This window comes from Dunckerocampus dactyliophorus, chromosome 13 (genome assembly GCF_027744805.1).
Source record: "Dunckerocampus dactyliophorus isolate RoL2022-P2 chromosome 13, RoL_Ddac_1.1, whole genome shotgun sequence".
Classification (NCBI taxonomy): Eukaryota; Metazoa; Chordata; class Actinopteri; order Syngnathiformes; family Syngnathidae; genus Dunckerocampus; species Dunckerocampus dactyliophorus.
In genome coordinates, this window is record NC_072831.1 from 17,795,950 (window position 1) to 17,811,528 (window position 15,579).

The 15,579-nt window shown below is 40.9% G+C and overlaps 1 protein-coding gene across 5 annotated transcripts in view; it reads right to left on the bottom strand.

Annotated features, from left to right (window-relative positions):
- The window catches only part of fndc5a (fibronectin type III domain containing 5a), a 40,752-nt gene extending 26,378 nt beyond the window's left edge, over positions 1–14,374 (bottom strand). For 3 of the 5 annotated variants that reach the window (XR_008573510.1, XM_054797247.1, XM_054797245.1), the window contains exon 1: positions 13,386–14,010. Coding sequence is in view for 3 of the 5 variants with exons in the window: in XM_054797247.1 (XP_054653222.1) it covers positions 13,386–13,593 (208 nt within the window). In the remaining 2 variants the exon portion in view is untranslated. Of the gene's footprint in view, positions 1–13,385; positions 14,011–14,242 lie in introns of those variants that run through there. The other 2 variants (XM_054797246.1, XM_054797249.1) reach the window with 2 other exon arrangements.
- Positions 14,375–15,579: the final 1,205 nt, after the last annotated feature.

A 15,579-nucleotide genomic window follows, 5' to 3' on the forward strand; every position in this document is an offset into this window, starting at 1 on the left:
AGTGGAATGTGTGTATTGATGTTGTTTACAGCCACCATCTGTTGCATCTGTGTAATGTAAAGCCCAGCCACATTGCTCATGAGTGTGCACTGTGTCAATTTTATTTTGTATTCTGTGATTCCCACACCTAACTGGATCCCATTTTGAATAGAATTTTGATGTTGTGGCCGTGTTCTCAAAGTCGAATTAACCCAGCAAGCATCTTCAATAAACTGTGTTCCTTAAGGCCATCCCCCATTACCTGATCTGCATACTGATTGTTCGAGCCCCTGAAATTCACCACTACGAGCAGAATAAACCTCATAGATGTGTATCATGCGTTAGTTGGACATGATTTTCTCATAGACGGCAAATATGAAATCACAGTAATTCATTTAAGTGTAATTTACTTCTGGGTTACATTTCTACTATGATGTTGTTGCATCATTGCTTACAGGACAATATTAGAATGTGTAAAGTACCTAACACTTGAGGCCCCCGTAGGACTGAAAATGGCTTCATTGTAATACACACACAGTGGCTGAGAGACTCAGCACCCTTAAAAGCTAGCAGGGTAGTTCCCCAGTGTCTACCAGCCCCATGAGAAGATACTGCTGATTATTATAGCTCCACTACCCTTGGAAAAACATTAGTCAAAGTCATGGCGGTGCTGCTCCTCAGGATGCTAATGAGTAAGCATGCAAGGGAAACTGCCTCATAGCTACATGTTGCCCAGAGCATTAGGGGGAGGCACAAGCCTCTAGTGTTTATATTTCTTGTTGGTTCCTTTCACTTAGTGTGTCTCTGTGCTCTGTGCTGACGCTCCAATTCAACTATGCTGTACAGTTCTGTTTGGCTCAGCACAACACACAAATGTCTTCATTTGCATTGATGACAGTTGTGATGGTCTGTGCTTTACCGCTTTTTCTTGGCACCTTTTTGTCGGGTATGAACCAAAGGGGTCGGGGACCGCTGAGGAAGAATTGGACAAAGAATGACCACTTCCATGCAACTCGTGGAATGGAGGATTACAAAAAGCATGCATACCAAACAAAGCGTATTCTTGTAATAAGTAGACACGTGTCAAAAAACAGAAATACACAATGCTGCACGATGTGTCACACTGTGATTGTTGAATTCATGAGCAGGTTACATCGCGTCGTGCTGGGTTGACAGCAAAAAATACCAATTCTTATCTTTGTACCAGAGCGGGAGACAATACGCATGCGAGTAACACAGACTATTGTACCTCTTGTGAATGTTCTCCCACAGTGAAGTGTATTTATTGGCAGGCATCAAACACTTGCTATGTGATCTACTTTATTTATCACTGTTATCTACTTATCCCTTATTCTGTCTATTTTAAAACAATTTTTATAAAAAAATGATGTTTTGGTGTTAAAATATGGTTGTTTTATACATTTCTATCCACCGGGATGTGCTCAGATATCATGGCACGGTTTAAAACTGGCTTCTTCTAGAATGTTCTGACGCTTATTCAACAAGTATACAAGTATCCACACACTTTAAACATATTTATTTGAGCCTGTGTAGCTTTACTTTGTCTCCTTGTTGTTGTGAAGCCCCGCTCCCCCGTTATCCTCCAGTAATTATCCAGTAATTGTTCACTAAAACAGCTTGTATAGTATTTCCATTTATGTTGAAACTATCTCAAGAATGAAAGCCATAAAGACCTTGCTGAAATGAGAAATTAGCACATGATGATTGTGAACGTTGTCTTCTGACAGCATAGGGCTGCTTATTTCCCCCGCTAACATGTTATTAAGTGTCAGAGGTGTGTGGGCTGTAGTTGCACTGTGCTCTTGTGGTTTACCACACATTCAGTGTGGAAGGCCAGCTCCCTCATTCATACTTAATGTGCCATGATAGAACCATCAGGGTTTATGCTGACCTAGAGTTTGCCTTCACCTGTGTCACACGAGACCTTGGCACACGGGCTCATCCTGGTGAGCGCATTGCACGCTCACACGCATAGTCACATGCACAACACTCACATCACACTCGCCCAGGAGTCATGAAGCTCACACAAGACACTGTAAAGCAGGCAAACATGAGGCCTTGGAACGTAATACATCAGGTCAATAATTGAGATGTCTTCCTTAATGCATGTATGCCTTACGTCCAATACAAGCATTGTGTTTTTTCATTAGGAACGCCTTATGCTTTTACTGTTGTAGTTAATGACCTCAGCAAAGAGTGAGAACACATTGGCTGAGGTTGGCGCTATTGTTCATTTTTGTTGCTCTCATGTACTTGTGATTGGAGGCTCACTTTTTACATTTTCTAAAAATGTTGCTGGTAGTTCTACCAAACACTTACACGTTTGGTAGAACTGTTTTGAACTGAAAACACATAACAGATTTGTTTTGATTGTCCGCTTACAGCATTTCTGGAGACCAAATAATAAACCAAAATAAACAAAAAAAAAACAAACCAAATAAACCAAACAATGTCTGGGAGTTTTGAAAAACAACAGCGTTTCAATTCTTGTCCTGCCCCACTTGGCCCCAATGCAAGTTGACTGTAAGTGAAAACTTTTTAAAAATCATTGCTCCTTTTCCCTCTTTGCAGCTCTCAACCATAATGTCATGGGTTCCAAATGATGTGGAAATCACTCACATAGTTTGTCTATAATCTCGCCAACTAACCAACCAACAAACGGTGATCAGTTAGGGTAATCATCACTTGGTTGAGTCAGGTTTTTGTTTCTTTTTTCATCCGTCTCTCCAGAACGTTTGGTTTTATTTGCACACTGCGTAGTCTTGCACATTTTTTGACCTTTGTGCAAACTCCTGTGTACAAGGTAGTAAAATGGGTTGAAGAGAGGCTAGACACAGTCATTCTACTATTGATCAATCTAATTTGAGATGCATAATTGGGGATGCACGATATTGTTTTTTCAAGCCGACACCGAGAACTTCCTGCTTCTCAAGACCGATAATATTTTCTGTCTCCTGTTTTTTAAATTTAGATTTAACTGTTGTGCACAACTGGAGGTTGACTCAAACAAAGGATTTGACAAACTGTACCTGAAGATTTGTCCTTACCAATTGTCATGACATCACTACTGTTAAAAAAACATTAAAAAAATAGTGGCGGCACAAACGGTGGCTCCAAGGGGTTAACTAGCCACCAAAAGTTGGTATCGTCAATGATGGTAAAGGGCTAGTCATCCAGAGCCATCATTTCCATGATGAAATCACATCACATTAATCTTCCGGTCGTCCCTGGCAAACGTTTTTGACACGTTTCAAATGCTGCGGCGACAGGAACAAGCCCTGTGACCTGCGATGCTTCCGTTTCAGGCGACTGATGAGGTTTGATGTGTTGAAGTTCGATGTTTTTTTTTCCCTCAACGCGGAATGTTTGCACAACATTTGGTGCATTTGGCGAAATGTCTTCCTCTGAAACAGTGAGATGTCCCACACAGTCGACGCCATGAGCTGGGGGGAAGTTACACCAGCCCATTTGCAGAACGTCACAGAAAAGGAGCCCTTGATTTGCTCACACCAACCCAACCCAGAATGGGTAATCTCGCCTCATTAGAGCATTTTTATAGGTTATTTTATAGCTATTTTTTATGTTATTGGATTTGTCAGTATGACATCATCGATACCTCATATCGGCCCCATAATTATGGGTCCAATAATTACCGTGCACCCCTAATGATAATGGTTTGAAGTCTAAAATTTTGTGCGATTTTAGAGGCATATTTTTCCCTAAATTCTAAATTCTACAGGTTGTACTATACTCGAAACGGCGTGCTGCAGTGAGTACCATGCATGTTAACTTTATATAGCTGTATAAATACCTGGTTTAAACAATATTGTCAGCATATAGTCTTATTAATAACAAGGTCTAACATCAGGTTGTTGCATGTAAATGCAATGCAAACGCTAAGATGCTGGTGTCCCACATAATCCTCAGTTCCCCCTTGGTTTCCCGCTTGAGCAGCCACAGAAGGCCCATCTTTGTACATGGGTCCACTTTTGACTGATGAATTCCCTTTGGTCCACTCCTCCTTCCATACCTTTGAGTTGTCTTGTTCCTTTGTGTAGAATGACTTATTTACTCATAGGAAATGAATTTTTCACTCCCGCTGGCCATAACAGTGCTGAGATGGAGAGAGTGCAAAATGGCATCTTTCCCTGTCTTTTCATCAATACCCACATACACATACACTTTAATTAAATGTCAAAAGGCAGGGTGTGAAAAAAGATGCAGCGTTGTATGCACAGGGGATGCAAGCCAGCTAATACAAGCAGACAAAAGAGTACGGAGAGACTGATTATTTGACAAGCTAACTGTTAATGAAATCAACTCTCAAATCAGGGGAAGAAGGAAGCATTATGGGATGGGGGCTGATGAAGCTTAAAGAGCGCACAGCCAGACATAATGTTATGAATATGAAATTAGCAGGGGACTTGAGAATAGCTGCTACAGTGGCACCTCCAGGAGCTGCCTGAGAGCGATGCAGGTGGAGGGAGGGGAGTATAAATAATTCTCTCTCTCTGCTTGTCTGTGTGCTTTTGTCACAAGCCTTCTATGCTGCCTCCCTGGCTTTGCTCAGCTCTCACTTCTGCACACAACCATTTACTCCCACCCATTCACTCCCTCATCTCCAGTTATTCCTCTAAGAACAGCGCATGCTGGGTGAATGACTGCTGGCCCTTGACTGAAGTCTGAAGCCTCCTACTCCAACCAGGCTTGGAGCTTCTGGCACAGAGGTTTCTCATGACAGATGACCACTACCACCACAGTTACACCAGTAGATACTGTCAATGCATCAGACAAAACCATGAAAAACACTGAGAGAAGAACAAAGGTACTGCAGGTACGTACTAACCTGGGGGAGCACCAAATGTGTGGGAAACCTTGCAAATACAGTGGTGCCAAATACAATGAATATTTTAACACAAATTTGCGTTGGGGCTGTAAAAAAAACACATGAAAGGGAGTAACTATTTAATTACACTAACAATTTTAGCATAATTAATGGCAATTATGGTTCCCTATTATGCTGGTGGACGGAGGCAAGTGTAGCGTCCCCACAGATGTACACAGAATCTGATACTCTATTTAACTTTATTCCTATCTTACCACGTCAACAGCAGTGCTCAATTCCCACACCGTATAAAGCAGGGGTCACCAACGTTTTTCCTTGTGAGAGCTACTTTTACAAAATGAAAATGGCCAAGGGCTACTCATTTTTGTAACATTTATTTTGAGAGCTTATTTTAAACCCAAACAAAGCGAATATGCTTGTTTTACCAGAACATGAACAAAATGCTGGTGTCCACAACTCACATTTTGTATTTCAGAATGCATTTCTTTCTACTGTTCTTTCATTATTAACTGAAAACCTGAATGAAAAGCAGGCTTGCGGGCACCTCATGTGGTCGTGGGGGGGCTACCTGGTGCCCGCGGGCACCACGTTGGTGACCCCTGGTATAGAGTATGTATTTCCAACTCACAAACACTTCCCTCAGTCCGCTTCGGAACAACACGTTCTCATTCTCCACCACACTACCACAAGGTGCATTCACAGACAATGCGAACTCAGAACATCGGCGGTCTGGCCCTCTCAGAAATGTAATCCACACCCTTGTTGTTTGTTTTTAAATCTGATTAGATGTTAATAGTTGCATTTAGGGGTGTAACAATTCGTTTTAATCACGATTCGATTCATATCACGATTCATGGCTGCCGATACAATTCAAGGACGATATTGGTTCATTTAAAACGATCCGATCCAAAATGATTCAGTAACTTTGAATCAATTCAGTAACTTTTTAGCCAAAAATTCACCCAGTCTGACTGTGAAAGAAATACCTGGACACTGGGCAGTGCAGGTGAAGTAAATTAATTATGGATATAAACAAATAAGTAAACAACAATGAATGGCAAATGCATTCACACTTTATTTGAATCAAGTGCCAACCAACACTTCAGGTTGACTTAACAATGAATGAATTAACAGGTTGAATTAAATCAAGTCTGTCATTTAATCTATCTAATAAAACATGACTTGAACTTTAATTTGATACCTCATTGACTTCTCTACCCCAAGTTTGAAAGAAGTTAGACCAAATTTCATACCGCAGTGCAGCATCACGCTTTATTCGTTTCCACGCCACACTACAAATAGCATGTACACTGTAATTCCGGGCCAAAGTTAACATATTTAAAAGCATCAGATTTTAATGAAATGTCATATGCAGATAGATATTAAAGTGAATTTATATCCTACAGACCTTTTATCTTGCCTGAAGCTCCGATCCATGAGTTTGAAAGGCTTAAAGTTGGACTTAACTTTCGAAGCACTCGTATGACTCGATGTGGTCCAACACGCAGTATAAATCCAATACGAATTTGAAGAGGAAGAAGTGATCTACCTAACAAACATGTATACGAATGAAAATACACCCGATATCAGCACAGAGAGGTGCGTTCACGGGCACGCCAAAAATAACAATGTCTTTATTATTAGTAGATATTGGTTTAGTATGATGCGGGTACTATGTTTTTTTTTCCTGTCGATTATATTGAATGGGTAAAGGACAAAAATGGACAATATATTTTTATTATATATGATTTATTTTGATATGACTATTTTCTGTAAAAGTACTAGAGCAAGCCTGAATGGCCCAATCTGTCGAAGGAGAAGAAGAATAAACTCCTGCTGTGTTGTGAAGACGACCAACTTGTTCCCGCTCTTTTCTGTGTTTCAATACAATAACTGTGTATTTCCCTGAACCTAGTTTAGGGAAGTAACAAAAGCAAGTATTGGCATATATACTCATACCGTGCTTTTTGACGGAAATTGGCCGATACTGATCGGTGGCCGATCTATCGGAGCACCCCTAGGTTAAAGTGCCATTCAAATGTCGTGCTACGATTAAAGAGACTAGCGTTAGGCAAATACATTTTCAGACATGTGCTATCTTGTAGCATGATTTAAATTTGCATTTCATTTGGAGCCGTTAACACATACAAATATATATACTTGTGTCCTGTCATTTATCTTTTTGTTGATAAAATACAGCAAAAAATGAGCATATTTCACACAGCGGCAAATGGTGATTAATCATGATTAATTAATTGGAAAACTGATTAATTTGATTAAAATTTTTAATCATTTTGCAGCCGTAACAATTACAGAATAGAAAGATTTACAACAAATTTGTATGCAGAGCGTAACAGAGGAGGTTATGTATTTGTATCCTTGCTTGTACTGGAAAACTAGCCAACTAATTTCAACAAAACTTTGTGGACGAGGCGTGGGGCCAATGAAGCAAACAACAACCTGGTGCGACCGTGCGAGATTCAACTGGCATGGCTAGAAAGTCTTTCATTATTATTTATCATTGATCCACTGCCACCACCCGTAGCAAAGCTGCTACGTATATCCCATTTCAAATCCCAGATACAGTACAGAGAAACAACTCTTTGATTCCTTGCACAAAGTACTCTTCACTAAACACAAGGTCATCACTTCATTCATCTGCACCTCACTAAACCTCTGGTGAGCTCTCAAAGGAGAACTCAAGGAGGCTTTTTGAACTGAAGAGAATCGAGACAGCGTGCCAGACGAAAGAGCAACCGCGTTGATATGGACTACTTGCGCTGGAATTTGAAAGGACACGGGGAAAATGGTCTCTCATGTCAGTTGCTTGAATTCAGCTTGTCAGGTGCTAATTAAAATGCGCAGTGAAGTAAGATGATCTAAGTCGTGCTGATTCAAAAACAGCCATTGGGCTTTGTTTGAATTCCATACGCTAAAATCTTCAATGCCTGGTTAATAAGAGTACTTTGGTTTGCATCTTTGTATGTAAAGATCATATTGTATTACATCTTTCTTTTGAATTTCAGACTAAATGAGAAAAAACAAGACTACAGACACACTTATGCACTGATATGTAGGGTTTTTTCTTCATAACAAAACACAAGTAATGCACATGTTACACCACTCTGTTATGCTCATAGTGTTGTCATTATACTGTATATCCTTTGGGAAAAGACAGCAGAGGTGTTATTATTTGCTCTTTAAGGATGCAATTTAACCATGGCAGTGAACACGATGTGCCAGAGGTGGGGAAAAAGTCAGTGTTTTGCAAGTCTCAAGTACGTCTCAAGTCTTCAATCCCAAGTCTCAAGTCAACCCTCAAGTCAAGACGTGCAAGTCCAAGTCAAATCTCAAGCAAAGACAAGACAGGTTGAGCCAAGTCCGAAGTCATAGGCTTGAAATTTTCGAGTCCTTGCAAGTCATCAGCAAATAAATAAATAATCACCAAATAAAATACCGTGACCTCATAATTAGCGAATTCAAATTCAATTCTCCTAGCATGTTGACACATCCTGGTGTTACTCACTGCCACTCTACAGCGGTTTGCTGCTCACAGAAGTGTAAGCCACGCCCTTCTTGTTTCTTCGGAAAACTGACAGGACGTGAATGAGTGCATTCAATGAGGCAGATTCTGTGGGAATCTGACATAACGACAGAAATGACATAACAACGCTCACTGAAATAGTATTTTCAAGTCATCAGACTAAAGTCTGGGTCAAGTCCCGAGTCATTGATGTACAAGTCCAAGTCGGATCTTTGATGATACTGTCAAAGTCATCAAAACGCGAGTCTGACTCAAGTCCAAGTCGCGTGACTCGAGTCCACACATCTGCTATGCGCAATAACCATCAGTGCAGCAACAAGGTTTTTTTTGCTTGTTTTTACCGGGTGGCAGTAAAACTTTCGGCGTTACTTTTTGCTGACAATGAGCACATTTGCATCTTTTCTGCTCAATAGACACAAAAATGCACACGGCACGCTTTGTTGAGCAATGACATGCAACACGGAAAATACAATCAAGGGACAAAAACAAATTCCACCGCATCGCACTGAGAGGCGTTTCTAATATTTACCTCCTTTAACTGTTGCTAATTAAGGTGAATTAAACTAAATAAACAACAGATGCCTTAGTGTCTTCATGGGGGCAACATTTTTGATTGAGGATGTTAGATAACGCAGGTGTGCCAAGTGTGTGTGGTGCATGGTTCTAAACATTCAAAACGACTGATGAAGTAGAAGTCTCTTAATGTTGTGGTCAGTGACGTCTCCAAACATCATTCTTGGACGGCTATGATACCTTTACAAAAGCCTTTGAACTCACAAGTATGCCTCAAGAAGTCTGAACGTGATGCCGAATGTGATCTGAAGGTTGAAAATGAGAACTGAACATGAACTGTGCACACTGCAAACAAGAGTACAGCGCAAAATGAATGATTACTGATTGTTTTCAAACAAGTAAGTGGAAATTATGGAAAAAGTGGAAAAATAAATTATGCTCACGCATTTTTTAATCTCTTGCGGGATTTTCATGCAAACAGAAGATTCACACATACGGACATACACACATTTCCAAGTCCTTTACCGCACACACTCAACAATCAGCCCACCATCAGACACCCACATACAATACATACAGTATGCAATAAAACGCATCCAGTGTGGCTTCTAAGTTGGAATACAATCTGTTGTGCGACACAGTTCTGGTGGATCAATTTCCAAGTGTTTGATAACATAATTCTGTAACATGCGTGAGTCCTGGTCTGGACGGAGACTGAGGGCCTGTTATAGCCTACATCGGGGTGTCCAACCTTTTTTTTGCCAGCTACTTTTATAAAATGACAGTGACCGAGAGCTTTCCTTTTTGTAACATTTATTTTCACAGCTTATATCAACATAAACTCAATAAGCTTGTTTTGCCAGAACATGAACAAAATGTTGGTATCCACAACTCACGTTTGCTTGAAAACAACAAGAACAAATTTCGTTCATCTGCATTTTGTATTTCAGTATATTTCTTACCTGTGCAGGTGACTCCGACTTTCATGGCCATTAGAGCTACTTTGAAAAAAGCTATTTGTGTTTTATTTATACTTTACTTGCAACATTTAAATTTGACTTTTCATTCACGAAACAGATCTCAACTCAAATTCGGTATTTTGTTTTTGTTATTAAGTATTTTGTTTGGTAATTTGGTCCTAATTTGTCATGAAATTGAGGCATTATGTCTGAATCAAACACTTATAAAAATACTAAGAGTTAAATCAAATATTCTTTGACCCTTTGCTGAGTTACTCAAAATTAGACAGTAGCTCCCGAGCTACCGGTTGGAGACCCCTGCTGTGGATGCTCACTTAGCTGAGCTCTCAGCTTTTATTATATTTCATATTCATAGTTATATGTGGGCATATCAAAACAAAAAACAAAACCACCAATTTTACGAAGCCAGGTTTATTTTCTGGGTGTGTCTAAAACATTGACATTGCTTCTGTTTGATGGTAATTGCTGCAAGGCTGCAGAGGATGGACACCTCTTACAAAACTTGGCTTCTATGGCTAAGACCAATAAATGTGGGAGGATCAGCACTTGACTCACAATATACTCACTGTGAATTTATTATCTGATTGATGTTGGATACCCGAGGTTCCAATCCTTTGACTTTTCAAAAGCTTCAGCGTGCATCCATCCATACATGCTTTTTCTATGCCACTTGTCCTCATTACGGTCATCGAAGTGCTGGAGCCTATCCCAGCTGATTTTGGGCAAGAGACAGGGTACACCCTGGGCTGATCACCAGCCAATGGCAGGGCACATATAGACAAACAACCATTCATACTCACATTCACACCTATGGACAATTTAGAGTCTCCAGTTAACCTAACATGCATGTTTTTGGGATGTGTGAGAAAGCCCTTGCGCACATGGGGAGAACATGCAAAGCCTTGCAGAGATGTTCCAACAAAGATTCAAACCCGTGTCCCTACATTGTGAAGCGAAAGACTCAGCATTCTAATGAAAAGCATCTCTCCAAAAAAAGGGGGAAGCCCGGAGCCCTTTTGCATCAGTGTTCAATTTGTTGATTGATTCATTGATTTTCCCTTTTTTCTTTCCACTGCAAACTTGTATTTGTTACAACCCAAGGAAAATTGCCCATGAGGATTTATGGACTCATTTAGAAGAATGTGTTAGGGAGTCGATTTACATTTTAAATTGAAACATTACCTCTCCTTTCCCAGGTTCAACCAGCTGTTTATGAGTTACTATAAACACAGATGCCGTAAAGACGTCAGCATGGTGTCAATTTTGTATTCCCACTCCTACTCACTCTTGCCAGGCTGATACTCTGACTTGACATCAATGTCTCCTGGATATTCTAGTGCTTGTCTTCTTACAAAACGGTTCATTTAAACCTCTGTTCCTGCCAGTGGTGAGCTTTGAACACACTAAACTAATGATAACACATAGTAGGGTCTTCAACATGTCCTGTCTAGACACATTTGGTATCTATTGTCAGCCCACAAACAGTGCAACCATTGCCAAACAAACATAAGTACATTTTGTTTTGTGTGTCATTTTTTGTGGTCAACGTGTCAATGGCAGTGTGTACTTTTAAAGTAACACAGTTAACCGACTAAACAGCAACACAAACCCGTGGTCTGCATCAACGTCAAGAGTGTTGTTCCACTCAATTACTAGGACATGATTTGCAATTGTTATTATCCTTTTAGGAATATTAACGACTATAACATCGGTTCTATCGATCAAATATCAATCGAACAAAAAAAAAGCTTTTGTAGCAGCATTTTCTGTGCAACATACAGCGACCGGGCACAAGATTATGCCCACTGCCGTACGCTAATGAGCTGTATCAAACATTCTAACACAATAATGCTCAGTGTTTATGACTGTGCATCGAGGTGGAGTGGGTTATAATTGCATGCCATCATCCTGATACTGTAGCCGGGTCAATTATTTTGACTCTGAGGTAAGCAAAATATTAGAACAGCTCTCAGTATGATGAGCAGTGCAGAGCAGTTCTGCCGTCATAATAATACATTTACTGTTAAACTAATAGCTGTCTTTGTCGTTAAAATCTGAGCGTTATTACCTTTGTAAAGGCACAATTTCTATACAGTTCCAACAATATTGGTATTCAATTCATTGTCTGTGAAGCAGACGTGTTATCTTTGTGTTTTAGGCAAAGAAGAATATTCACACACATCACTTGACTTGAAAATAGTGTTGGACATTTTCGCCTCTTCCCTGATAAGTTGCACACCAAACCGCTGTTTGTGTTTGGTTCATATTGATTTGGTCTGTCTGCGGCCTAACCGATTACTCGATTCATCGAAACAACAAGCCTCAGATGAATCGACTGAGAAAAGAAACGTTAGCTGCAGCCCTAATGTATGTACCACTGCTGCAGGGGTTTGTATAAGTGCATGGAGCTCCAGCAGTCACACTGGCACTCATGCTTCAGTGCTAACATTCGACTACGGATGCAATTGGGCTTCAATTTTTAAACGGTTTCCAACCAAATCAATGTTCCTACCAATAGGTGTGTAATCTTACTTGATCCGGTTCGCACACTTAAACTGAATGTAAACAGCCAGTTAAAGCTTTGCTTTGGCTCTGCTTGCATGATCTTTTTTCTTGTCTTTAGGACACAAGGGCGTTGCTGCATCTACAGTCGTGGTTTAAATGATATGTTGGTTGCTTACAGAGAAGGACATCTTTATACCGTAAGGGGTTCGGCAGTCCCTGGGATGCTACATTCATCTACTGTTCTGCTCCCTTGACTTTACTTGACTTTCAGTGAAGGAACATATCTGAACCTGTGTGACCCTTGAAAAGGTACACACGGTCCAATAACTGGAAATTCTGACAATATGACGGATAAAAGTAGGCCACAGCATCAAATTGCATGATTGCACTGATGATGATGTATTAAACGTCCACAGATTCTTAGCAGGGAGAACCTTAATGTGCGTACTTATTCAGCACTCTTAAAACACTCACAGGCCAGTGCAGCATCAGTCACAGTGGTGTTCCCATGGAATTTAAAAAACAGTATCGGCAATTTACATATGAATAGCTCTTAAACATGTATTGCACTTTTTGCATTGACTGGCAAAATGCACAATGAGTCCATTTATGAAGGACTCTGGCACACCAGACAGTCCATTCTATGACAGCAACAGTTTAAATGTAACCTCATTCAAGTCAGTGAACCCAACAGCACAATCCCCTTGTGGGTTTGTAACACATCAAGCAATCCTAATTCATATTTGTGGTAAAAACACGCATGTTTTTCACGCAGATGCTATCCACAGGTTCCAGAGACAATGCCCACCGCGTCCAGTGTGCACAGCAAAGCTCTCGTCTGTGCAAAATGATGTTTCAGCCATGCACATGCCCGCAGCTGCTACCCCCCTTTGGCTCCTAGTCACACAGTCAAATAGCATTCTGACACGGGCGCAACTACACTAAAAACAAAACATTTGAAGCGTCTTCCTAAAAACACATTTGAACGTCAACTTACCCGCTGAGACTTGTGAGACGCCAAAACAGCTGAGAACGAGCAGAACAAATCGCTCCATCTTTCTAACGCTCGGACGATGTGCGGTCCCATTTACTCCTCCAGCCGGGGATGCTGCGTTAACCGCCCGGCTGTCATGTCCGAGTCCGAGTGAGAAGCACGTCTGGGCGGGAAAAAGAACACCGAGCAGTCCCGGTAGCTGCTTCCTCATTCCACACCCCCCACTGTTAGGAGCATTGTTCTCGAATGGGCTTGCGTCTGTCGTGTCCGTGCACCAGCTGAGTTCCAAAAGCCTCCCCGATCTCCACCTGATGATGATGCTGATGATGCTGGAGGTGGAGGCTGCCGCAGATCGACTGAAACGTGCTGGTGTTGAATATGAGAGCCTGGGCTGCCCCTGCCTGACTCTACACCACACAGCTGTATTACACAGTCAGAGAGCCACCCAAAAAATACAAGTTACATCACTTTGAAGCTTTTAAAAGCATCAAATCAGTACAATTGCATTTAGCAGTAATTTCAGATGTTCTTGTTTTCCAATTGTGCATAACTGTAAAGATTCAGGATGCAGACTTCCTGCAGATGCATTTTGATTCTAGAAGAAAGAGCAGCACTCTCTCATTCTCTTCCCTGACGATCTCTGGAACATTGCTGCCCACTTGCACATTAAATATGCATAGAGTAGCCCACGCAGAGTCTTTCAAATCAAACACGTGCTAGTTCAGTTCACTTTACTACTATGTTGACCCCCACCTTCCTTCTCCATAACCCAACAAAAACAAACACATACAAGCACACATTTTACATCGTTTCTGAGGCCTCTGCAGCGTAAGTGCTGGAAAAGTTTGCATATACTGTACCTGAAGTTCAGGTTCATCGCCTACAGTGTACCATCCTGGGGAGTGTGTGTACGTGAGTGTGTGCTGGTTCTCCAAGAAGTGTTTTTCACATGCTGCTGTGCACCTGAATTCATAGCCTGCTGCCTGTGACGTGCTACAGGAGAACACTGTTAGTGCGCTGTTCCTGCTCTCCCAGACTTTGTATGTGTGCGTGTGTGTGTGTGTGTGTGTGTGTGTGTGTGTTGTAGGCATGGGCTGGTATGAGATTCTGACAGTATGATAACCTTGGGCAAAAATATCAAGGTTTGACGGCGTCACGGTATTGCAATTACAGCTCTAAAATGTGTCAAATGTGTCAAATTTATTGAAAAGAAGAGGAAAAAACTGCTCTGTTGAACAGTCATTTTTTTAAACAATGTAATAGAACATGATGGAAGTGGAACGTATGTATTTAAAATAAAAATAAGTGAATTATTTCTAAATAAATACAATACATTTCTTGGTAGTCTATGGTGGCTAATCCTTTGACTCATGCCACAAGACCATAAATATTTTCATGACTAAAAAAAAACAAATCAAGATGCAAAAAAATGCAATCACTGGCTCAAAAAAGGTATATATATTTTTTAAAGCGTAACGTCACGTTATTATTTCATAATGTGGTGAAAGTGCAGGTCACAACTTGTCCACAAGTGTTTTGGAATTATTTGCTGAGTATTTATGAATTTGCTTGCCACCAAGTTTCAAGTCCAGGTCATGTGATTGTTGTTAGCAACTGTTGCTAAGTGGGTGTAGCTTGTTGTTCGGTGGAGAGTAAACGGTTTATACCACGTATCCTCGGCTCCCGTCTCCTTCTGAATCACATCTCCACATTTGGTGAGCCTCGACCTGAGTAATATGTAGACCGACACCAACGACGACAGCGTGGAAGTACCGGTGTAATGACGACACGTGTGCCGTCATGGAGTCTGCCGGCTAGCGCTACTGTACATGAGTATAAAAATGCGCATCCCTTTGAAGAAATCTTTCACATGAGTACAATGTTGTCACCTTATAATGCTATATTAGTGTATTTTGTCATTTATTATATGCGTTAAGCTGCAACGTGTCATATCGGTACGTGTCTGTTTACACTAGACAAGCGATTACGATGACATTTGCGACATATTTCGGTATGATATTCATGTTAATATGTTGAAAATGTACTTAAATAGCTTACACATTAGTTTGATGCAAAACTCTACGAGGGCACTCGTAGCACACGAGCGGTGCGTGATGCTAACGAGGCAGCTAATGTCACTGCTAGCTCTGCCGCAGCGGTTAAGTTGCCGACTTTTGGCAACACATCTCATGCCCGT